The 26,223-nt window shown below is 40.0% G+C and overlaps 1 protein-coding gene across 4 annotated transcripts in view; it reads left to right on the forward strand.

Annotated features, from left to right (window-relative positions):
- NFKBIZ (NFKB inhibitor zeta) overlaps positions 1-24,910 on the forward strand; it is a 34,203-nt gene extending 9,293 nt beyond the window's left edge. Inside the window, exons 1-12 of one of the 4 annotated variants that reach the window (XM_017869527.1) lie at positions 13,658-14,137; positions 16,274-16,413; positions 16,923-16,953; positions 17,072-17,175; positions 17,277-18,052; positions 18,749-18,854; positions 19,233-19,379; positions 19,570-19,633; positions 19,923-20,092; positions 20,962-21,072; positions 21,201-21,368; positions 23,234-24,910. In XM_017869527.1, coding sequence (XP_017725016.1) covers positions 13,924-14,137; positions 16,274-16,413; positions 16,923-16,953; positions 17,072-17,175; positions 17,277-18,052; positions 18,749-18,854; positions 19,233-19,379; positions 19,570-19,633; positions 19,923-20,092; positions 20,962-21,072; positions 21,201-21,368; positions 23,234-23,287 — 2,085 coding nt within the window. In that variant the 5' untranslated portion in view covers positions 13,658-13,923 and the 3' untranslated portion in view covers positions 23,288-24,910. The other 3 variants (XM_017869530.1, XM_017869526.1, XM_017869528.1) reach the window with 3 other exon arrangements.
- The last annotated feature ends 1,313 nt before the right edge of the window (positions 24,911-26,223 follow it).

Consider the following 26,223-nt stretch of genomic DNA (forward strand, 5'->3'; position numbering starts at 1 on the left):
GAGGTTTCTGGAAAAATGAAGATAATCTTTTGGTGAGGGTAGAGGGACAGAGTGGGGGATATGGCAAGTTTCATTTTAGACTTGATTATACTCTTGGCAACATGGAATTAGAACTCAGAGAAAAGGTCAGAGCTAGTAATAGGAATCACCTCTACACAGGTCAGAATTGAACCTGTGGAAGTGGATAAGATTGCTCAGACTTCAAAAAGGACAAGAGACAAGAATGCTCAGATCTGAAACTGCTTTGTTGTCACATTGGTTTGGAGGATAGTAGGGAGGCACTCCAGGAACTCTCTAGGTAAAATAGCACTTCTGGCTTTCTTCCTTGACCTTGCTTTGCTTTTCTTTATAGCACATCATGGCTGCCTGCATTATATTATATAGCTTTTTGATTATTGTCTGTCTTTCCCAGGAGAACACAAGCTCTGCAAGGGCATCGATGGCCTTTCTGTTCAATACTGTATTCATAGTATCTAGAAGTGTGTCCGGAACATTGTAGGTACTCAATAAATATTTACTGAGTGAATCCATGAATAGGTGAATTTCTACAATCAGTATCATTTAATTTGATAATTAGATTGCTCGATATTTCCCTTTTATCTTTTATTAAAGGAAAAATTTGTTCTTTAACAAATGTCTTTTAATAAATGAACGTATAGACACATGTATTTGAGAATCTCTAAATATCCAGCCTAAAAACTTGGGTTTGTTTCTGTGTTTTCCCTTAATTTGTACTTTCCCCAAACCAAGATCACCTGGTTCCTTCACTGCTACCATCATTTCTTTATGAGAAAGTAGTTATGACTGTCTTTAAAAAGCCAGGCATTTCAGCACTCTGGTTACTTTGATCAGATTATCTATTCGTATCTACTTTTATATTTTTTGTAACTTTCATAGGTTATTTGTGGAGTCCTTGGTTTCTGTGAGGTCTCTTTTCCCTTTGCTCACCATACCTGTATTTAAAGATTCCCATCTCATTGTACCTATATGGGTGTCAGATGATACGAACATAAGAAATTTGTTTACACCATTCTCCATTCTTTTCTCGGGGAGTACTGCCAATTATGGGATGGTGTCATGAAGTCATAAGATATAACCTTAGGTAGGATAGGGATTTAAACCAAGTCTACTCTTTCCTTTTTCTAAGGGATCATAATCAAAGTTAAATGTGAATCTACGTGTATTTCATACAGGTGGAGACTCTCAGTAAATCTAGCTTTTCTTTTTCACTAGTGTGAGTGGTATACCTGGCACTAGAATTATTGTGTTAAGTCATTTAAAGCGGTTCTTCAGCAGATGGGGAATTCTTCCTTGAAGGACTATTAAAAAGTCACTGAGGAAATGTTTTCAAGGGCCACACATCCCCTTTTTGAAAATCATAGTGGGTGATTGAGCCACAGCACTTAGCTTGAACAACAGAGTGAGATCCTGTCTCAAAAAAAAAAAAAAAAAAAAAAAAATCGTACAGGCCACAGAGCACCTTTCTGATGGGGCACGCCATACCTGTCAGGTGGAAAACACAGGGGTGAGAATCACAGATCGAAGATCTGAGAGTTAAGCTGAACAGAACATGTAAAACTAAAGGGGGACTTTGTTGGTTTCCATCCTCTCCTCTTTACTGCCGAATTAACTTTTGCTCCCCCAGACCCTTGTTTGCTAGAATTTTATGGAACTTTAACACGGTACGGAATGATGTAGGCTGATGGGAAGAGGACACTCTGCAGGGCAACAGGACAAGTCTATAAAATCCAGAATCAGATTAGGAGATGAAATTCTGAGCACGCTTGTTGGAAAGAGAGAAAAAGAGAAGGACGTCGAACCTGTTTACTGAACCTATGGCCAGTTCAGTGCCTCTTTAGGAACTGTTCACTCTAATAGTTGTCTGACTTACAAATTCTACAATTATGATATTTTTATGATTATACTCCTTTGTAATCAGTTTGATTGCATACGTGTGAAAGTGCTCTGGGAGAAAAATTCAATGCAGATGCGAGGTATGACTAACAGGTTTTGTCCAATCTGTAATCAATCATTTTCCACTCCCTGTAGCCATATGCACACAAATAAGAGGGAGATTTACTTAATGGTCATAATAATTTATGGGAACAGGAAGGGAACTAACACTTATTAAGTGTCTAGGATGTGTCAAGTACTTGACATACATTGCACATTATCTCATGCCATATTAGAAATTTGATTTAGATACTTGTAGATCAATGTATAGGCAAGTAAACTGAGGCTCAGAGATTAAGAGATTTGCCCAAGGTCACGTAGCTGGTAAAAGGCACAGATGGGTATGCAGGCTTCAAAGCCATGACACTGCAGTGCCTCTAAGCACTTTTGCTTAAACAAGGGTTGGCAGGCTTTTTCTGTAATGGGCCATATAGTAAAAATTTAGGTTTTGTGGGCCAAGAGACAAGATGGAGAATATTATGCAGGCACTTACACAAACATTTAAAATATTATCATTTTAAAATGTAAAAACCATTTTTAGGTGACAGCTGTAAAATAGGTTGGATTTGGCCTGCAGGCCGTAGTTGCCAACTCCTGGCCTAAAGTATCCAGAAAATGTAAGCAAAAGCAATTTGGGGGAGATAAGGTGATTGTTTGAATAAATAATTGTCATCAACTTTGTATTACATTTGCGTAGTCTTTTAGTAACTGAGAATTCAGATTTCCTCACTAATTCCAGTATTAAATTATTCCTTCATAAAATTATTCCTGTTGATAGCTATGCATGTTTGATGTATTTTGTCTGTTAGTATTCATTGTGTTTGGCAAGATTTCATAACTGCGTATTTTACATCTTTGACCATTCTCCCAGTTGTTATATACATTAGAGATAATGTATGTATATAAAGTACATAGTATTCCGCATATGGTAGATATTAAATAGTGGTAGTTATTATAAACATTATCAGTGTTCCAAAGTATTATTATATTATGGATCTATGATTTATTACTATTTTGTTGGTATTAATATATGTTACACGTGATGTAAGCTGATTTCTCCTTCTCAGATCTTAAACATTTTTATAATTAGTCTTTCTGTCTGGCACACACTATTGTCCTTGTTTACAGAAATTCAGTATAAATCCCTAGAGACTTATAAAAACAAATAAAATTTCCTAAAATCCCCCAAAACAAAAAACTTCAAGTTTTAAATTCTGAATTAAAAGTTCCAGAATTGAAATTCTTCTTGAAAAAATGTGGCATATAAGGCATTCATGCCTTTAAATAAGACATAACATTATATTCTTTTTTTTTTTTTTTTTTGAGACGGAGTCTCGCTCTGCCGCCCAGGCTGGAGTGCAGTGGCCGGATCTCAGCTCACTGCAAGCTCCGCCTCCCGGGTTCACGCCATTCTCCTGCCTCAGCCTCCCACGTAGCTGGGACTACAGGCGCCCGCCACATCGCCCGGCTAGTTTTTTGTATTTTTTAGTAGAGACGGGGTTTCACCATGTTAGCCAGGATGGACTCGATCTCCTGACCTCGTGATCCGCCCGTCTCGGCCTCCCAAAGTGCTGGGATTACAGGCTTGAGCCACCGCGCCCGGCCCATTATATTCTTATCCCTCGTTTAGTTTGACAAATGTGTGTTATCTGTGTTACAAAGGGAAGGGGGAAGAAAATTTTGGATATGAAAGTTTTGAAAAACATAAATTCTAATCAACATGTTTATGAAGCAACTATGTACTGAACATTTATAAGTACTGTACTCCTTTTCTATATTAATGAGCTCAGTTTAAGCTCAATTTAACCTTCCAAATTTAGCCTTTTCTTTAGGGGAAAACAGAAGGTTTAAGTCAAAATATAAAGGAAAAGTATAATGGTTAGAAGTTTCTTAGCTTTAGGCCTTTGCAGGTCCATGTAGGCCAAAGCCTCATACAAAGGAATGGTGAAGCGTCTTTCGGTCAGAAATTTTCTTTACTTAATTTCTGTAGATCCTAAAATTCAACTATAAAATATTCAGTTCTTTGGGGTTAATTGCCTTCAGATTTTCTCCTTAAAAGTAAATATTATCAGGAAAAGTAACAATGTTATGTATTTATAGTACAATGTAAATTAGCTCATTAGTTCTCTTCCTGAAAACTGAGATCCTTTCCCAGAGCATGTACATTTTTTACAGTAGAAGGGTACAGGGTTGGGTAATTTTGCACTATGTATTACTGTCTAGAATCTGTGGATTTATGTAGGAAAGAGTGTCACAAAGAAGAATGGAGAGGAAAAAAGGAGGGAGAAAGGGGAGTTGGGATTAGAAGATACTTTTTGGTCCTTCACCATTCTGTTTTAAGGCAGTTCAGATTTTAGTGTCCTTTAAAGCAGGCAAGAGTTGACAGTATTCCCACATTCAGCGTTTAGGAGGATGCTTTCATTCATATGTGTGGAAATGAAACTTCTGGAGTTGTCAACAAGTCAGAGAAAGCAGAAGCAGCCGTGGAACTTGTAATGCTCTCTGCCTTTTTGGACAAAGCTCACCTACCTCATTTTTATCTGTAAGTGTCTATAGTGGATAAAGTTCATCATTATAAATAGAAACCAGAAAACACCCTCATGAGCTAAGAACCGCTTACAGGGTGAAAGTTAAGAAAGTGTACTTGTTTCATATGGATGTTCTGTGTGAGTTTTGGTTATTACTATTAGAGAGAGAGTGTGGTACACAGATAGCCCTTCAGACTAATACCAAACACCACTCCATCATATATATGATTTTGCATGAAACATATGCATTTTATAGCATGTAGATACGTTCTGAAATCAAATGGAAGAATTTTCATTTCTTTAGAAATGAAACGTTAAAGGGGAAGAAAAATTTGTTTTGTTTTCAGTTTATACACTTGGATTCCTGCTGGGCTAGAAGGATGGGATGCTGAAAAAGTATTTCAGGGTATTGTAGCATTGCTGTGATTCAGGGTCTGTTTATAAGGCATCTGTTTATTGGGATGTTCAGCTGTGTGACCTGACTTTGTGCAAGGTGCCTCTCTGGCCGCCCATCAGAAGACAGAACTTTTGTACCTGCTGGGAAGCAGTGGAGTTACTTTACATGGTGGATGACTCACTCACACATTGTGGGTGCTCGGAAAATATTTGTGAGGAGGACAAAGTGGTATATGGCATCTCCTCTGATACTTTCATATAAAAGGAAGTTGCAGAGAGATGACTCCAGGGACACTATTAATTTTGTCTTCACACAATCAGTCCATAATATGCAACATTGTACATACTATACATACAGTACTTAACGGCATATCAAGTTTATTCTCTTAGCACTGAGCAGGATGTTCTGAGATGTGCAAACCTTTTGCTGATTCATCTGTATGATGATCAGGTTACTGGTTGGAGAAATTTCCTCAATATGGTGTACTATGCTTTGACATCAGGTGCTAATAATTTACTGCAAACAGGACCTAGAGAATTACTTTTAAAGACAACCTTTTGATCTTTCCAGATTAAAACATACAAAATAATAGGTTACACCATTGTAAGGAAACAGCTTATAGAACTTACTAACTACAGCTGTCTGTGCCATAGCCTGGTTGGTCAGGTGGCCTATTGGGAAGTATATGAGTACCAGTAGAACTGAGTTCATATATCTCAGCAATAGTAATTGTTTCTATTATATGGATACTATATGGACCAGAATGTTCACACAGCCAGGTATAAGCTCCATAAAGACAGAGATGAGTGTTTGTCTGATGTACCACTGTGTCCCAGTACTTAGAAGAGTACCTGACATTTATAAAGCACTACCATATTGAAGAATAACTAGAATTTGAAAATATGTGGTCTGATTTACTCATCTGAGTTAGAAAAGTCTGTTAGAATACCCTGAAGTTTAAATGTTTCTTGAGATGTTTTACATTGCATTGCTATGGGGATAATAACAAATTATTATTTTTAAGGGAAAGCATTCAACAAGTCAACACATGAGATGATATCTGTTTTGAAAGCTCCTGAAAGATTTTATGTTCTTTACAAAGAATTCTGGGCAAAAGACAGCTGGGTTTTTATATTTACAACATAGATGAAAATAGTTTTATAATAATCCAAGTGCAGAGAATGAGGAGATTCTAATTCAAGGGGCCAAAGTATTTGTTTTGATGTCTGTACAGTATTGACATAAAATAATTTTGGAAGCATTTCCACTTGTTTCTACCATCCAGTTAAATATGTACCAAGTAACTACCTACTAAGTAACAGGTACTTGGCTATTGACAAGGGATACATGTCTCGGGAGCTTATAGTGGAATAGAGGACACAGACTCATAAATGGTTAATTTTAGCACATCCTAAGAGCTATGATAGAAGTCTATGTGGAGACTGAGAGGAAGACCCTTAGCCCAGAAGTAGGGGTGACAGTTGGGGTCAGGGGAGGAAGGGAGGGTCAGGGAAGGCTCCAGAAGTGTTGGCTATTAAGTGAGTCTTGAGTGAGTGTTGGGTATTAAGTGAGCATGAGTTTTTGGGTGAGGAAGAGGAGAGAAGAACAGTAAGAGCAAAGTCCCAGAGCTGTGGGAAACTTATTCAGTTTCGTATTACTGAAGGTAACGAGGAAGATGAAGCTTGTGAGGAAGGCAGGGCTTGGACATCTGTCATTCTAAGAAGATTGGACTCCATGCTAAAAGCAGTAGAGAGCCACAGAAGGATTTTTTTATTTTTTATTATACTTTAAGTTCTAAGGTACATGTGCACAATGTGCAGATTTGTAACTGAAGGATTTTTTAACAGCGTAGAGCAAGCTTGTCCAACCTGTGGCCCATGGACTGCATGTGGCCCAGGATGGCTTTGAATGTGGCCCAACACAAATTCATAAACTCTCTTAAAACGTTATGAGATTCTTTCGTGATTTTTTTCTCTTTTTTCTTTTTTGTTTTAGCTCATCAGCTGCCATTAGTGTTAGTGTATTTTATGTGTGACCCAAGACAATTCTTCTTCCACTGTGGCTCAGGGGAAGCCCAAAGATTGAACACCACTGGTGTGGAGGAATTCTTAGACCTGGCCGAAGAATTCCTGGCATTCCAGCATCCCATTGGCATGCTGATGGCAGTCTGGAGGATGGGTTTTAAGTGGGCAGGGCTGGATGGGTGATCATTTGCATCAGGTAAGAGATCAAGGCCTGTCTTGGATAGTGGAAATTAGAGATGGAGAAGAGAGGAGAGTTTCAGAACCAGGTGTTCAACAATGATGAGTCCAATCTGGAACTATTGAGTTGACTGATAGGACATTGCCTACATTCGATCCCTAAAATTTATTTAAATCTTTACTTACTAATTTATTTTTAAAAACTGTATTTTCTAAAAAAAAAACTTCATGCAAACAGTATTGTTTCACATCTTTGCAAATTTCTTAACGTCCGGTTTTACAGAAGACAGATTTTCATATTTGCTTCTGCATTTCTTTTGTTGCAGTTGGCCAGGTGCAGGGGTTTATGTCTGTAATCCTAGTGACTTGGGAGGCTGAGGTGGGAGGATCTCTTGAAGCCAGGAGTTCCAGACAAGCCTAGGCAACACAGCCAGACCCCGTCTTTACAAAACATGAAAAATAAAAAAAATTAGCCAGGACTGGTGGAGCATGCCTGTAGTCCTAGCTACTGGGGAGACTGAGGTGGGAGGAGAGCTTGAGCCTAGGAGTTAGAGGTTACAATGAGCAATAATCATGCCATTGCACTCCAGCCTGAGTGACAGAGTGAAACCCTGTCTCTTAAAAAAGAAACATGTGTCACAATATGTTATGTTGGTGAAAATATAAAGAAAATTTGGTCTCATACACATATGTAGTTGGAAAAGGAAGAAACAGCTTAATAGTCTTTTCAGGTAATTTGGATATTCTAATTTAATATTATACCAAAACAAGTGGTAGTTCCTTAAAGGAGAGATACAAGATGGAACCTGAAACCATGTCAATGAACTTTTTATATTCTGATACATTAAAATCCATTGGCCACTCTCACACTTTGAGTGGCTCTTTCACTCATGTATGATTTTACAATGTCTTGCATTGTTCATTTGGAAATTATTAAGTTTTGCAAATTTTCTAAATGTTGCCACATTTCATTATATAATATTAAAAAAATCACATTTGTTAATAGCACATCACCATTGGGCTTATCAAAAAAGTCTTCTAGAACTAGGAAGTTATCAAGCTCAAGGTGTCGAACAGAAGTTTCCCAAAATTGTAATTTTTATTCAAAAACTTGAATTTTATTATTGGCAATAAATACTGTTAGTTATTTTCCTTGATATGACAGGCTCACTTTGTTCATTAAAAAACAAAACAAAACCAAAAACTGACGAATACCTGAATCTGAAACACAGTTTGTCAGTCAAGTATAATTGGTATTCCATGAAAAACAGAGGGCAGTTCAACTCACAACTCAAAACGGTATTTGATTAGAACAAATGGCAATGTCATATTGTTCAAGCTAATAGACAAGTGCATTTCCTTGAGACAATTGCCATATTTCAGGATGCAGCACAAACTTCTATGCATATTTCCCATTTTGCCACATAAAATATTAAAATGATGTATACAAGAGTCAATTAAGACTGTTACTGTTTCGTCCAGGACTTTTTAGGTGAAACTGGCTTTTTTTCTTTTTCCTTCTGCAAGTAGACAGTGGTGAAGAATACAGTGATTACTAGTTCATTTTGTTGCCACTGCCTTGATTTGTTTTAAGGCACCAGTCGTTTTACCCATTGCATTTGTACCATCATTTCAAATGTAAACACAACTGTTTCAGGATAAATGATGAGGTTTGAAAAGTTATTGTACATTTTGAATGTTTCCGCATTCCTTGTGTTTGTTGTCATGCATTCAAATAAAAGACCTCTGATGACTGGCTGGTGCTGTAAGTGAATATAACTGAAATAGCAAGTCCAGACGGTCCATAAACCTATCCATTTCTAAGGCAGGAGTGCAATTCTGCAGACAAAAGCAGTTTGCAGTTAAGTCTTTAATTCGGTGAGCTACTGGATCATTGCAAAGTGGCAGTGCTGTGATTTCTTTTGCTGACTTTTCATCTAGAAAGCATTCAGCAAAATAAACTCTACCAGGCTTTACTGGTCTCTCACCTATGGTGTTCATTTCTTCAGCCAAAGTAATATAATAACTTATCCTGTAAGATACTGGCTTTTTCATCTCAAGTTTGAAAAGCTGTTCCAAATTGTCCTTAGCTTTTCAAAAGTTCATTACATCTACACTTAAAAATCCCATTCCGGCCGGGTGCAGTGGCTCATGCCTATAATCTCAGCACTTTGGGAGGCCGAGGAGCAGGGGATCATGAGGTCAGAAGATTGAGACCATCCTGGCTAACACGGTGAAATGCCATCTCTATTAAAAATACAAAAAATTAGCTGAGCATGGTGGCGGGAACGTGTAGTCCCAGCTACTTGGGAGGCTGAGGCAGGAGAATGGCATGAACCTGGGAGGCGGAGCTTGCAGTGAGCTGACATCATGCCACTGCACTCTAGCCTGGGTGACAGAGAAAGACTCCGTCTCAAAAAAAAAAAGAAAAGAAAAAAATCCAATTCCTTTTTTTTTTTTTTGAGACAAGGTCTTGCTCTGTCACTCAGGCTGGAGTACAGTTGTATGATCATAGCCTACTGCTTGCAGCCTTGACTTCTTGGGCTCAAGTTATCCTCCCACTTCAGCCTCCCAAGGAGCTGGGATCACAGGCATGTGCCACCATGCCCAGCTAATTTTTTAATTTTTTATTTTATGTAGAGATGGGGTCTCATTATATTGCCCAGGCTGGTCTTGAAGCAATACTGGGCTCAAGCAATACCTCCTGCCGTGACCTCCCAAATTGCTGGGATTACAGGAGTGAGCCACTGCACCCAGCCCAGCCCTCAATTCCTTTTTTGAAACTCTGAATTATTGGTCTCAAGATAGTGTTACAATGTTAATTGACACCATAAAACTATGCAAAAATGTTCTACTGCATAAGATACAATAAGGTAAATTATTAACATTTATAAAGCCTGGGGAAAGATAGCATTCTCATACATGTTTCTTCCAGTAGCTTTGGACTAGATTTCTCCCCTCTATGAGTTGTCACAGAACTCTCTGATAGATCATTTCATCTTTTTCTGTATCTTTAGGTGTAGACGGTACATCTGAGTCTGGAGGAAGTGAATCCTCTAATCTCTTTTTTTAAAGCAAAAGATGAGGCTCCAGAGTCAGTTTGATGAGGATTTTAATCTCTTCTTTGCTTTTGATGGAGCAGTGTAACTGGACAAATTCTCAAGGCCCCATATTTCATATACAGTTTTTGTGCATCAGGAATCTCTGAGTGTTTTTGAGAGTTCTGGCTCAAAATCTCTCATAAGACTACAGTCAAGATGTCGGCCAGAGCTGCAGTCATCTGAAGTCCTGATGTGCGGCGGCAGAATCTACTTTCAAAGTAGCTCACTCCCATGGCGGGCATATTGGTGCTGGCTGTTGGCCTCAGTTGACTTTTCCAGGGAGTGTCCTCGTAACATGGTGGCTGTCTCCCACAGCATGAGTGTTCAACCATATTTGATTAGAACAATGGCAGCATCCTATCATCTGACCTGACGGATCAAACTGAATTTGTATTTCGACATTTACATAAAGCAAAGTACATTTAAATTTTTTTTGGTAGCGATGTTAACAACTGTTTTTGATGTGTGTGGGAGGGCTTCTGGGCATTGGGGGTTGTGGTCTTGTCAAACAGTACTATTGCTTTGGCATTGCCAGAAAACTTCATGTTGAAACATTAGTCTTTTGTTGATCATCTTGGTCTATATTAAGTTCTCCAGAGGTCACGAATTTGTGGCTTGAATTTTCGTATCTCATGCAAAATGGGAAGATAATTAAAACAGGAGGATAATTAATTTTGTAAAAAATTACTTTCTATGGATTTATTTGAATGGGCATTTAAATCCTTTATTATACATAAAATATTAGTAGGTAGAAAACAAAATTCAGATAGATTTTATTGAGAAACTCTAACGTATTAGGGTTCTCCAGAGAAACAGAACCAATAGGGTACATATACATATGTAGAAACAGATTTATTTTGAAGGATTGGCTCACACAATTATGGAGGCCAAGAAGTCCCACCATCTGCCATCCGTAAGCTGAAGAACCAGAAGAGCTGGTGATGCAGTTCTAGGTCAAGCCTGAAGGCCTGAGAACCAGGCGAGCTGGTGGTGTAAGTCCTAGTCAGAGTCTGAAGGCCCAAGAACCAGGAGTGCTGATGTCTAAGGGTAGGAAAAGATGGATGCCCCAGCTCAAGAAGAGAGCTTCAGCCTTTTTGTTCTGTTCTGGCCCTCAGTGGATTGCAGGATGCCTGCCCACATTGGCGAGGGGGGATCTTCTTCACTCTGTCTACTGATTCAAATGCAAATATCTTCCAGAAACACTCTCACAGACATACCCCAAAATGATGTTTTACTAGCTGCCTGGGCATGCCTTAATCCAGTCAAATTGACACATCAAATTAACCATCACACTCAACATCTTATTTGGAGCATCTTTTAAATGATTTTGGTTTCCAAGGAATTGCAGTTACTGAAGTCTTGTATTTTCCACAGATACACCAAGGAATTTGTTTTGTTATTTATTTATTTATTTTTTAAAGTTATCAAAAAGAGGGAGAGACAGCAAGAAGTTTTAGGGAAATACACTTGTGAGAAACAAGGAAATACAGTCATGCATTGCTTAACGATGGAGATACATTCTGAGAAATGTGTCGTTAAGTGATTTTGTCGTTGTTTGAACATTATGGAATGTACTTGCACAAACCTAGATAGTCTAGCCTACTAGTCACCTAGGCTCTATGGTGTAGTCTGTTGCTCCTGGGCTATAAACGTGCACAGCATGTTACTGTACTGAACACTGTAGGCAACTATAACAGAGGTATTTATCTATCTAAACATATCTAAACATAGACACAGTAAAAAATATGGTATTACAATCTTACAGGACCACCATTGTACATGGAGTTCATTGTTGACTTAAACATCATTTTGTGGGGCATGGCTGTATTTACTTTGGACCTGTCCCCACCAGGGTCTTATACCACCTACCAATACTGAGTAACAATCCAAACTCATGGTGTCCCTCCCTTCCTCCTAAAACCCTAACATTCTGCTCTGGTGTTTTCCTTGTGATCTGGAGCTGGTGGCCCTGTTAACCTGGTCATGGCTGCAAGCTATGGCCTGACCGGGGACCCTTTCATTGCTCCCCACCTCCAAAAGAGCCAGACCTGTGGGTTCTGCCCTAGCAATGCTGCCCAGCTCTGCTTTCTTTCCATTTACTTTCTCCTTTCCCACTGTATCTGCCCCAGTGCCCAGTCATTTCCTGGGCTGCTGCAGTGGATCCTAATGGCCTCTGGGCTCATCTTCTCTCAACTGCTTGCAGATTAATTTTGCCTACCTAAAATTCATGTTTCCTCAATGTTTATTAAATAAAATTCCACTGTCTCAGCTGCTGGAGGTGCTCCACCCAAAGGCACCAAGTTACCTTTTATGTTTAATGTCATCGTCTTCTCTTGACAATCGTAAAAAGGGACTGTACACTCTAATATGAACCCTCTCCTTAATTCTTTGCTCTTGTTCTTTCTGTAAATGCTGTGGGCCCCATGCCCCCCCCCCCATCCTTTAGGAACTATCTTAAATGCCACCACCCCTGCAAAGATTTTCCTTCTGACCTCCTTTTTCCTCTACCAGACCTGTTGTTTCTCTTTTTAGGTGGCTCACTGAACTTTGTATCCCTCGTGTTATTTAATCATAATCGGTTTCTTTTAACATAGCATGTGTGTACTTAACCTTATCATTCCTGCATTTTTTGCTAGTTGGACTTGAACAAATAGTTGTATAAATCCATTGGAAAAAAGTATTCAAGATAGGAAAGGTCAAAATTACTGTGTTAGTTTATCAGATGCAATGTAAAGCTATGCAGAATTTAAAAAATTACATCTATGTATAATACAGACATCTATGTTTGTGTATTAATTATTTTGCTAAGATGCCTTTGTTCTAGTACTGAAGGATACAGAAGTGTGGCATTACTTTTTATTCATGGCTGCACCTAAAAAATTATTTGCGTCCCAGAAGATAATTTGAGAACATAAAAATGCTCCAACATCTCTTTCAATTCGGGATGTTGCCTAAAAACGTCGACAAAAGCTGTTTGAGAAGGGAGGCTACGCTGGGGCGCCCAAGGAGACAGGCCCTTAAGAACCTTCCAGAGATGCGTTAACTGGGCTAACAGCTCGCCGCGCCAGGGCAGGCAGAGGGGTGAGGGCCGGGCTCCTTCCGGACTTGCCAGTCCCCAAGAACCAGGCCGACCGGTTCCCACCGCTGACTTCCGCCTCCCTCTGCAGGCCCAGCCCTGCGCCGCGCGCCCTCTCCCCGGGCTCCCAGGCCCGGCGGGGGCCTAGAGGGCAGGACTGGCCCGGGCGAGGGTCGGGGTCCCGCAGGCGGGAGGTGGAAGGTGGAAGGCGGGAGGCGGGAGGCGGGAGGCGAGAGGCAGGAGGCGGGAGGCCGCGCGTTGTCGGGGTTTCCACGTGAAGGGCAGGAAAACAACCGGTCGGTCTGGGCGGAGCCGGGCGGGCGGGGCGAGGGCGGAGGGCGCATTGCCTCATCCTGTACATTTTACTGGAAATCGGACGCATCCGGAGGAGGGGCTGGGAGGCGGCCCGGGCACCGCCAATGGCCGGGCCGGGCGCCGGGAAGGTCGGCGAGCCCAGCGGCCGGTTAAATACCCTGGCAGCCCCGCGCCGCGCCCGTACCCGCCCGCGCCATCCGCCAGCCGACAGCTCTCTGAGCCCGCCCGGGAGGCCGCCGCGGCGCAGCGGAGCCGGATGGCGCACGGTGTCGGTGTCGCCGAGCGCGCTGGCCTGGACGCATGATGTGGAAAGCTGCTGGACGACAGCCGCGGCGGGAGAGGGGGCTGCCTCATGACCAGCCCACTCAACCTGGGCTACTTCTACGGCGCGTCGCCGCCCGCCGCCGCCCCGGGCGCCTGCGACGCCAGCTGCTCGGCCTCGGGCCCCTCGGCGCCCGGATCTCCCGGCTCCGACTCCTCGGACTTCTCCTCCGCCTCGTCTGTGTCCTCCTGCGGCGCCGTGGAGTCCCGGCCGAGAGGCGGCGCCCGCGCCGAGCGCCAGCCAGGTACCACCCGGCCCCGCACCGCTGCGTTCTCGGGGCGCGCACGCCCTGGGAGGTTGGAAGACTCCCCAGATGGAGGGTGGCTCCTGCGCCCTCCTTAGAGCTAGGACGTACGCACGTTAGCCATCAATTACCCCTCCCCGTCTTGCCCGGGCCGGACGCCTGCCAGATCTACACGCCCTTCGGCGGCCCGCTGTACCGGCGCCCTTTTGCGGGCCTCGGGGCTTCGGAAACCGCTCAGCCCAGCTCTGACTGCCGGGCGAGTGACCAGATCTCTCACTCTCTAAGAAGCAGCTTTGTTGAGTTATAATTAATATACTATGATGAGATTTGGGGTCTGATGTAGGTGTAATTTTCTTCTTGTGACTATTTTAGTGAAAAGCTGTAGCAGAGGATAAGGGTTTGGGGATTGCGTTAAAGGTCATGACTTATTTCTTCGTCAGTATTTGTGGAAGTTTTAAGTAAAAATACTTGACCGTCAAAGAAAAGAAAACTGCGGTTGTTAAGGTGAAGCAGGGCTGAAAACCAACTCAAGTTATGCCTTTAGTTTGGCGAGTTTCGGAAGTCTGTCCAGAATTTCTAAGATCTTATTTTTGTTCTGTATGCCTTAAAAAAAAAACAACGGATAAGCCATATCTAGCAGAGAAAGACGTAATGTTATCTTTCGTTGGCTGCGAATTGGTTTCCTTTCTTAGTGAACCGAGTTGCATAATTTGGGGGAAAACAGGATGCCCCTGTGGGTAGGCTAGAAAAACGCCTCCATAATTGAACCGTTGAGAGTCTAATCAGCATGATTTTAAAGAACATCTCTTTCCGGTGTTTCCCGCTCTTAGCCACTCCTGTTTTGGTTGTCATTTATTTTAAAAAGTGACTTCTCATTTTCATTTTAAGTCATTTAAAATCATGTGAAAAGTGATTTAAACCACTGTGTAGCAGATCCAGAAAGAATGTGTGTTTAGGACCTTTTCTTCCCCATTTGGCCTTCATCTGGTTGAAACTTTTGCTAGTCCCTTGGTTTACCACACAGCCACAGGGGATTTCTGAAACTGCATTTTTTTTTTTTTTTTTTAATCTCTGTGACGTTGGATTATTAACTGCTCTCATTCCAGAAAAATGCTGTGTTAGATTCTGGCAATTCTGGTATCTTTTGAAATCCCTAAACTTAAAGCCAACTAATGTTTCACTTACCCTATCATTGAACTATTTATCTCATATATTTATGATAGATACATATGTTCAAATTATGCGTTGTTTCTTGCCCCACCTTATTTTTTCTACACTTGATGGAGTGGCTGAATTATTCATTTCCTGACTTTTTGTGAATTTATGTTCAACACACATATTAAGAGGTTGTGACATAATAGTGATCAAAAGTGGTGTACTGTACTTCTATACTAAATGCTAAAGTGTATTTCAGAATTTAAAAGTGAAACAAGCATATTTCCTTTTTACTCAGGAGACCTGTGTAAGTAATTCCAAAAACAGTCAGTGAGGGGAAATCCTGTTTGCATATGTAGAAATGTGTTTAAGCTCAGTTAATTTAAGCAGCTTTTTTTTTTGGCATGGTTGAATTGAAGGAAATAATGAGACATAAATCTAAGACATTGTTAATTGTCAGGTTTTGGTACATTGAGATCTTTGAAAGAAGTTGTTTTGTGCCTTCTTGGGTAAGCGGAATTGATAGACTTTAAAATTTCTATGTGAACATAAAACCATTGGTTTAAAAGCGAAAAGTGCATAATTTATCACTTGCTCCCCAAGGTTTTTCCAAAGTCAAGAATAATTATAGATCTATGAGAGTCAGGATGGTAAAATCTGTGATCCATTCCTATGGGTGGTTAGAGCTGAAAGATAGGCTTAATTTGGGTTTACCTCTTGGTTCTGAGGATCCTTGACCACATTTGTATGAGCTTTAATTTCTTAGGGTACCCAGTAGAGAAAGGTATCAGGCAACTTAGGACCCTTGAGCAGAGCTCGGGACTCACAAGGCCATTGATTGACCAGAGCAAGTTGGAAATGTTTTGCAATCTGTTGCTTGGGGACTTTATACATTAGGCAACACCTATACTTTTGGGATTAGTAACGTTTATGTCTGTGAAGATATTTAACCAGGAATATGTTTTGTTTTCTTTTGAACAGTTGAGCCCCATATGGGGGTTGGCAGGCAGCAGAGAGGCCCTTTTCAAGGTGTTCGGGTGAAGAACTCGGTGAAGGAACTCCTGTTGCACATCCGAAGTCATAAACAGAAAGGCTCTGGCCAAGCTGTGGATGATTTTAAGGTGACATCTGTTTTTCTGTTTTGAGTGTAGAGTGGTGGGGAGGGGTTAGTCTGCCAGGGTTGTTATGATGGCCTAGGTCCAGTCATCAAGTAAGTTACTTGAAATTTTTCATAGATGACAGAGTCCATAGGACAGAGACCATATTTGGTCTGTTGTATCCTACTGAGTCCAGTGCCAGACACCTGGTAGGCGGGCAAGAGAAACTTAATGAATGAATAAATGAAGGCAAGTTCAGGGACTCAACCGAAATGGAACATTTTAACTAGAAGAGGAAAAATCAAATGCTCTTATTAATTTCATCTTGACCTGCGTTGAGCTAAGGTGAAAGTGAAAATGAGGAAGTTGCAAGATAGAATAAAAATTGACATAGAAAATAAATATTGATAGAAAAACCGTATCAGAGATTTATGGTAAGCTATAAAGGGTGTTAGAGATAAGCTTACTTATTGATGTTATATTAAGAGGAAGTCATTTTGTATACACTAAATTGGAAACTTTTTTCTTTATAGACACAAGGTGTGAACATAGAACAGTTCAGAGGTAAGAGTTACTTGTATTCATAATTTTTTCGGGGCTTTAGAGTAAAATCATAGAGTGTAATTATGGGTAACATTTATCAAGTAAGATGATCACAGAGGCTGTCTTCCTTTGGGTACAGAATGGAAGAACACAGTATCACATGGTGGGAAAAGGAAAGGGCCCGATTCGTTGTCTGATGGACCAGCTTGCAAAAGGCCAACTCTGTTGCATTCCCAATTTTTGGTAAGTATCTTACGATTGTCCTCTGACTATCCTTTGGAAATTATTCCTGGGATAATTTTAGAAGGAAGTGAGTGTGCAAATTGCATTTTACTTCTTTCCAGACACCACCTCAAACACCAACGCCTGGGGAGAGCATGGAAGATGTTCATCACAATGAAGCCAAACAGGACAGCAGTGCTGATCTGCTTCAGAACATTATCAACATTAAGAATGAATGCAGCCCCGTTTCCCTGAACACAGTTCAAGTTAGCTGGTTGAACCCCGTGGTGGTCCCTCAGAGCTCCTCTGCAGAGCAGTGTCAAGACTTCCATGGAGGGCAGGTCTTTTCTCCACCTCAGAAATACCAACCATTCCAAGTCAGCAGCTCCCCACAAGTGATAGACCAGGCTTCCCTGTACCAGTATTCTCCACAGAGCCAGCATGTAGAGCAGCAGCCGCACTACACCCACAAACCAACTCTGGAATACAGTCCTTTCTCCAGACCTTCCCAGTCCCCCACTTACGAACCAAACCTCTTTGATGGTCAAGAATCACAGTTTTGCCCGAACCAAAGCTTAGTTTCCTTTCTTAATAATGACAGCGAATCTGAGAATATTGCTCATCCCGTTCCGACTTCCTCCAGTGTTCAGCAGCAAAATGATGCTCACTTGCACAGCTTCAGCATGATGTCCAACAGCCCCTGTGAGGCCATGGCGGGGCACGAGATGGCCTCTGATGCTTCAAACACTTCACTGCCATTCCCAAACATCCCTGGAAATCCAATGAATACCATACAGTTAGGGAAATCATTTTTTCAGTGGCAAGTGGAGCAGGAAGAAAGCAAATTGGCAAATGTTTCCCAAGACCAGTTTCTTTCAAAGGATGCAGATGGTGACACGTGAGTATCCTTTTATCTCGTGTTCTTAGTTAGGTAAGCCACACTTGTTGGACTAGTAAGCATAGAATTTTTCTAGGGTATACCAAGGTATACCTTAGTGGTTGGCTTACCAAGATGACTAGTATAGATAGAAACCGCCACACAGTGATAGCTAATATGTCAAGAAAGGGTTTTCCTTCAAAGAAATTTTTTGGCTGAACAAATAACCTGTTCTAAATCGTAAAAATATCTGTGTCATCTTGAATAATTGGGTTTGGAAGACCAGCGTAGACTGTAGAACAGAAACAATTAGATCACGAGTAGGGATAAACTGTGAGTTGGTTTGCAGATTGATCTTAATCTGTCCTGATGCCTTTGTGGCCTTGGGCAAGTTATTTAACCTCTTTATGTCTCAGTTCCTGGAGATGTAAAATGATAATACTTCTTGTATAGGGATTTTATGAGTATTAATAGATGTAAGGTGATCAGCATGGTGCTTGACATTCTTCTTTTTCTTATTTCTGATAGCCTAACCCATCCTGTTTCAACTGGGGTGTATTATCAATGTAGCAGAAAAGACAAATTATTTGCTTTGTAATGTTGCATTTGAGTGTACCAATATATAAAAAGGGGGCTAAAGGAAGATTTTTTTTTTTCAAAAGAACAACTTAGTGAAATCAGAAATAATTCACCCCTTTTCCTTTCTATGTTCCCCAGGTTCCTTCATATTGCTGTTGCCCAAGGGAGAAGGGCACTTTCCTATGTTCTAGCAAGAAAGATGAATGCACTTCACATGCTGGATATTAAAGAGCACAATGGACAGGTGAGGACCTTGACAGAGTCTGAAATGGCAAAGAGGGGGTCATGGTGAAGTGAATGATGACCAGCCTTATGTGTAGATCATCTTAGAGCTCAACGTCAAGAGAGTTTAGTTAATATTAACTTTGAGATGTTGACTTTTTGCTATCATTAACCTTGAAGTTATTAACATTAACTTTGTAGCTATTTGACCAAACACTGAGTGTAATAAAGCCACACCCTCGGCTTACTTTAGTTTCCTTGTCTTACAGTATTTGATTGCTTATTCAAAGGATTTATTTTCTCTATGTGGGTTTTTCCCTCAGTCATAGTTTAGTTTCATATTCCTTGTTATGATAACATTGTATGTTTAAAATATCTTTTTTCCTCTGGATATCCACAGAGTGCCTTTCAGGTGGCAGTGGCTGCCAATCAGCATCTCATTGTGCAGGATCTGGTGAACCTGGGGGCGCAGGTGAACACCACAGACTGCTGGGGGAGAACACCTCTGCATGTCTGTGCTGAGAAGGGCCACTCCCAGGTGCTTCAGGTAAGAGGCAGCAGACCAGGCTTCCATCATTGCAAGGCCAGAGAGATACAGTTGGATATTAGAAGTTGGATATAGGTTGCCTATTGCAATAATCTATTTTGAGTTAACTTACTCATTTCTTGGGGATTCTAATAGTTACGTATATGCACAGCTTGTGTTGCTAACAGATGTCTGTTTTTAAAACCTGCAGGCGATTCAGAAGGGAGCAGTGGGAAGTAATCAGTTTGTGGATCTTGAGGCAACTAACTATGATGGTAAGCAACTGAAACTTTATTAGATTGAGAGCCACTTAGAGGGGGGGACCCATAAGGTCTAAGGGTACTAAGTATCATACTAAGAAGGAAGGTAATTAAAGCTAAAATACTCTGTAGATAAAATTAGCACTGAGACCCAACAAAGGGACTATATTCAGATTGCTTTACTAGTTCTTGCGAAGCCCATTTGTAGGTTAAGTTAGAGGCCATCCTCAACTTTTGTCGTTATAGAAGGACCAAAAGACCTGATGGGATGCTCGACCACTGCTTGATTATACTTTTCTTCTAGGCCTGACTCCCCTTCATTGTGCAGTCATAGCCCACAATGCTGTGGTCCATGAACTCCAGAGAAATCAACAGCCTCATTCACCTGAAGTTCAGGAGCTTTTACTGAAGAATAAGAGTCTGGTTGATACCATTAAGTGCCTAATTCAAATGGGAGCAGCGGTGGAAGCGAAGGTAAATTTAAAGAAAAGGTTTAAGATGGGGTAGGGGAGAAGCTGGTTATAGCAGAAGAGCAAAAGACCTTGCTTTCAAGTATAGATTCAAACTTCCCCCTTTTTTTTTTTTGAAATTAATGGTGTGAGTAGCAATGTATGGGGTGGTTAAGAAGCTCAGATTTTAACAGATGGTTTCATGTGTTTTTTTGATTTGCTTTGAATCTGTGGATTATTATCCAAAAGGTCATTTAGGTGTAAAATAAATTAGTCTTTGAAAGGAAAAGAAAATACCTAAAATTGAGATTGTCGTTTTGGCTTCCATTTTCATACACTGAGAATAAAGGTAGTGCTTTTTGTAAGGGTTTCTTCATTGTTGTGGGATGTGAAATTCATCTTCTGTTTTTTAAGCTGGAAAATATTCTTTTAAAATTTGGTTTTATTCACTGAATATGTGGGGGAAAATTGCCTAAGTCATAAACCGTTTGGACCCTTGAGGCTTACTGTCTAGTAAAAGAGGTGAGAGATATAGCTAAATATGGCTCTACAGGGAGGCTACCAAGTCTGGAAATGCAGGTGAATACATAATACATAGTTTACTGATATGTTACGACATAGGATTTAAAATATCATTTATTTTCTACATTTTATAGCCACTCTGTATAAAAAGGTACATTGTGACAAGAGGCATATAGGCAAATGAATAGGAAATTTAAGAGAAATAAGATTCCCTTTAGCTTGGGATTAAGCAAGGCTTTGTGGAGAAGGGAGCATTCAAAGTGAGTCTCTGAAGCCGAATCAGATATTCAAGAGACTGGGTGAAAAGTGTATTCCAAGGCATGGTATCTGGATTTTCTTTTCTTTTTTTCTCTCCCTCTTGCCTTTGACAAGGATCGCAAAAGTGGCCGCACAGCCCTGCATTTAGCAGCTGAAGAAGCAAATCTGGAACTCATTCGCCTCTTTTTGGAGCTGCCCAGTTGCCTGTCTTTTGTGAATGCAAAGGTACTTTTAGAAAGCTTTAATAACCACACCAGAGTGGGAATGGCCTTCTGTACACCTTTTCAAAGTTTTTGAGCTCCTTTCATGAAATTTCCCCCTTCCTGATGTCTGGTCTTTCGTTTTATCTTCAGGCTTACAACGGCAACACTGCCCTCCATGTTGCTGCCAGCCTGCAGTACCGGCTGACACAATTAGATGCTGTCCGCCTGTTGATGAGGAAGGGAGCCGACCCAAGTACTCGGAACTTGGAGAACGAACAGCCAGTGCATTTGGTTCCCGATGGCCCTGTGGGAGAACAGGTGAGAGGCACAGGAGGGAGAGGAAGTACTTTTTGGCACTCCAGTCTGAAACATAGAGGGAGATGAGGCTGTGCAGGGCAGAGGCCAGCTGTTGCTCTTTAGGTGGGCTCTGTCAGTGTCTGTGTCTCACGGTAGCCATCATAGCATTTTGGTGTTCCTCTTCCTTTGGAAACAGAGCAGTTAAGAAATCTGAGGGTTTATCCATAGATTCAAAATGGTTAGAGGTCAGGTAGTATTCTGTGACACAGACTTAGGGTTAGAGTAAGTCAGAATGGTTTAAGGTGCGGAAAGAGAAGGTACCAAGGTTCCTGCAGATACCAAGGAAAGAGAATCTTAGTCTTGTAAGGTATGAGCCTTCAAATATTGTAGATATTAAATGAGTTGTTATATGTGGAGTGCTGACAATAGTCCCAGGTACAGAGTAAGAAGAGCTCAGTGAACATCAATAGTTAGAATTATTTCTATCTACAAAGTGATACTGAACCAAAAATGGAAAAATTACATAATTTCCAGCCTAGAAATAATACTTTATACTTTAAACAGAATTAATGCTTTATTCATCAAATATGGTTATATGTTATCATTGAGGATTGAATAGGTTCATGAGTAAACTTTTTAGATAATAAGAACTTATTCTTTTAAGAACTTGAAATGTTTTTGATAGAACTCTTTTCCTGGGGGGAATGAGGGGGATTGTGGCTGTGGGTAGGTCATTACATACTTTACTAATCACAAAATAAAATACGTGGAATGCAGTTTAGCTTTTTCTTTGATTCTGAGCTGTCACTATGACCATAGTGTGATAGTAGCCTTTATGTAGAGAGCTCTGTGTAATTTAGAAAGAATCTTTCGATAGTTTGTAAAGAGTTTTCATGTATATCATTTAATAGTTAGAAGAACTTTGCAACTTCCAAGTTTCAGCTGAGAAAATTGATATTCAGAGAGGTTCCAAGGACCAGAACCATCATTAACTTTTAAAAAGGCAGAGTCCTAAGCCCAGTATTTGCCTCTGCTTCACTGTTTGTGGTATGCAGTCATATAACTATGCTCTCAGGGATTATTGACGTATTAAGCCATTTAGCTCTTCATTAAATGTTCTCAGATTATCTCCTTTTTGCTTTGGTATTTTGTGTGTGTTGGGCAGGTAGAGGGTCTTTTTCCTGGCTTTTATCGTGATACTGTGATCGTGTGTTTCCTTCTAGCAGCTATCGGTTGTATCTCCTACCTCAATCTCCTTTCTTCTAAATTGTTGCTTCTTATCTGCTGGAGGCTGAGAGATAGAAAATAAAATTTGTCAGACTGGGGTATAAAATGAATTACTCTGAATGAGCCGGGGTCTTTTCTGTGATCCATGAAGTTATGTGTAGATGCTTTAATGGATATCATGATAGCTGTTTTGACTCGAATGGTATTAAGGATTTACTTGTGTGTGTGTATCATAAAATGTGGGTTTTGTGTTCTTGTTAGTTGAGGCTGACTTCAAGATAAGTGAGATATTATAATTTGCCTTAATTACTGCCTTATATTAAATGTTCTCACGAATAGCAAGAGTAAAAATTAGGAAAAGAATATAGGTGTTACTTAAGTTTATGGAGATTTTCAACTTCAGATAATTTTCAATGGAGATGTTTTACTTTCTTGGACCCAAAGATTATTATAGGAGATCTGAAATAAGCTTTAAAAGGAGTTTAGTATTTTTAAGAGTCACCTCAAAATCTTGAGAAGTATTGTATGTATTTCTTCACATACTTACAAGTTAATAGGAGTAGTGTAGATTGTATAAGAAAGGAATGAAACTCAGAAGGAAATACACTGCATTGGCCATAAGAAATAAACCTCACAAATTTTATTTGTTTATCTTCCAGATCCGACGTATCCTGAAGGGGAAGTCCATTCAGCAGAGAGCTCCACCGTATTAGCTCCATTAGCTTGGAGCCTGGCTAGCAACACTCACTGTCAGTTAGGCAGTCCTGATATATCTGTACATAGACCATTTGCCTCATATTGGCAAATGTAAGTTGTTTCTATGAAACAAACATATTTAGTTCACTATTATATAGTGGGTTATATTAAAAGAAAAGAAAAATATCTAATTTCTCTTGGCAGATTTGCATATTTCATACCCAGGTATCTGGGATCTAGACATATGAATTTGATCTGAGTGGTAACATTGCCTTCAATTAACAGTAGCTTGTGAGTAGGCAAGGACTTTGATCTGTGGCACAAAACATTGTTAATATTTTCAAAGCAGGTACATTGTAAATGTTTCTTTAAGAAAAATGAAAGCGTGTGAAAGGGAAAAGGTAAATACAGCATTGAGGCTTCATTTGGCCTTATGCAGTCCCTGGGCGTTACTGGCACTGGACAGGCTTCAGTCATTGGACTAGAAGAAAGGTGTCCATGGTTAGAATTTGATCTTTGCAAACTGTATATAATTGTTATTTTGTCCTTAAAAATATTGTACATACTTGGTCATTAACATGGTCATATTTGAAAATGTATAAGTCAATAAAATAGAAAAGAACAAGTGAATTGTTGCTATTTAAAATTTTTTTACAATTCCAAGGAGTTTTTATTGTGTAATCACTAAGTCTTTGTAGATAAAGCAGATGGGGAGTTATGGAGTTGTTCCTCTATTGGCTGAAAGATATATTTGAATTGTAAAGATGCTTTTTCTCATGCATTGAAATTAGACATTATTTGTAGGGAATTGCATGCTTTTTTACCTTCCTGAGACAGGGTCTTGCTCTGGCACCCAGGTTGGAGTGCAGTGGCATGATCTTGACTCACTTCAGGCTTGACCTGGACTCAAGTGATCCTCCCACCTCAGCCTCCTGAGTAGCTGTGACTACAGGTGTGCACCACCACACCTGGCTAATTTTATTTTTTGTAGAGGCAGGATCTTGCCACCTTGCCCAGGTTGGTCTTGAACTCCTGAGCTTATGCCATCTGCCTGCCTTAGCCTCCCAAAATGCTGGGATTACAGGAGTGAGCCACCATGCCCGGCTGGCAATTGCATGGAAGAGAACACCTCTTTATGGCTTACTCTTTAGAATTTCTGATTTACGTGTTCTGTTGAAATTTTTGTTTTTTTTACCTTTATAGAAACAAAAAGTCAATATTGAAACATGTCTTCCTGTCCTGTTTTCTGTTGTCAAATGATGATAATGTGCCATGATGTTTTACATATATCATTCAGAAAAAGTTTTATTTTTTAATAACATTCTATTAACATTATTTTGCTTGCCACTGGCATGCCTGAGGAATGCATTTGGCTGTGATTACACGCTAAGTTTTTATAATAAATTGACTCATTAAAAACTTTTTTGTTTTTAAAATCTCATTTGTGACTAACTTATGTTTGCAGCTGAGTACTTAAATTCTTTTTAAAAGATACCCTTTGGATCACATTGTTTGACCCAGTATGTCTTGTAGACACATTAGTTATAATCACCTTGTATCTCTAAATATGGTGTGATATGAACCAGTCCATTCACGTTGGAAAAACTGATGGTTTTAAATAAACTAATTCACTAATATTATTTGTCTTACATGCATTTTCTTTTCCTAGTGTCTTACTTATATTTCCCTAGATAGGAAAAAGTACTATTGATGATTTTAAATACCTTTGAGTTAGTTAATATGTGTTAATTTGGGTTTTTTGGATAACATGTTTCCTGAAAGTATACAAGATTTAACATCAAAATCTGTTTGCTAAGTTTACTAGTAGAAGTGTGTTAGGTTTTGAAATTATCATGGACGTTTAATAGATGCTGTCAATCATTCAGATGTTTAGATGCTAAAAAAAAAAAAAGCTAAGTGGGAGCAGTGAATCATAGGAAAAACAGTTTGGAGATTACCAGGGTTATCCTTAGAGAAATGTAAACCTGGGAAAGGTTCTTCCCTTTGCCAGCAAGCCATTTTGACATGTGTGAGAACAAACACATCAATGTCTGTCAGTATGTCATTACAATTACTGCACATATATTCCAGTTCTTATAGCCTGTTTTGAGAATCTGGTGAAAGCTATGAATCCTTTCCCTGGAAAAATGCAAATATATGTATACACACAAATGCTATGTACAATATTTGGGGCTTTACAACCTTCAGAAGACCATGACTCGCAAGAATCCACTCTAGTTTCATTTCTGCACATCAAATATTTTTCTTTCATATAACAAAATCTTAAGAATAATTTGCTTTGCAAATGCAACCTGTTAACCAGAATAGCAGAAATGATGTACTCCCACTGAATATAGCTCTCCAGTGAGCTTTACCCAAGTGAGCTTCTATGTTCTCTCTTAATCTCAAATTCTCTCATAGTTGAACCAGTATCTAGCAAGTATGTGTGTGTGCGCGCGCGCACGCACGCAAAGATGTAAATAATTTGAGGCTAAGACACGACATTTCTTAGCCTTAAGATATTTACGTGAGAGACATGGCATTTATTTTACTATGCAGACTATGTTAAATAGCATTAAAAAAGGAAGTACAGAGATTTAGGAGGGATATTTCTTTCTGACTGGGGAGGATTCAAGGTAGAGCATTTGAACTGTATCTTCCGAATAGTTGATTTGGATGTTCATATAAAGGGAGGAGAGGCAGGTAAAAAACAAACAGTATGAACCAAAGCATAGTCGTCTGTGGGAATAGCAGGTGATTTTGATACAGTTAGTTAGACTCTGGAGTGGTCAATAAAACTCATCTTGTGTTCCACCTCTGGTAATATTCTCGAGTATCAAGTTGAGAAAGATCCTTGGGCTCGTAGGGGCTTGTCAGGAGAGGTCACTGTGATTGATTCGTGATATCTGCCACAGGAATATGGGAAATGGCTCTTGATTGAATATATCTTAAA

The sequence above is a fragment of the Rhinopithecus bieti genome, unplaced genomic scaffold, assembly GCF_001698545.2.
Source record: "Rhinopithecus bieti isolate Rb0 unplaced genomic scaffold, ASM169854v2 scaffold_4640, whole genome shotgun sequence".
Taxonomy (NCBI): Eukaryota; Metazoa; Chordata; class Mammalia; order Primates; family Cercopithecidae; genus Rhinopithecus; species Rhinopithecus bieti.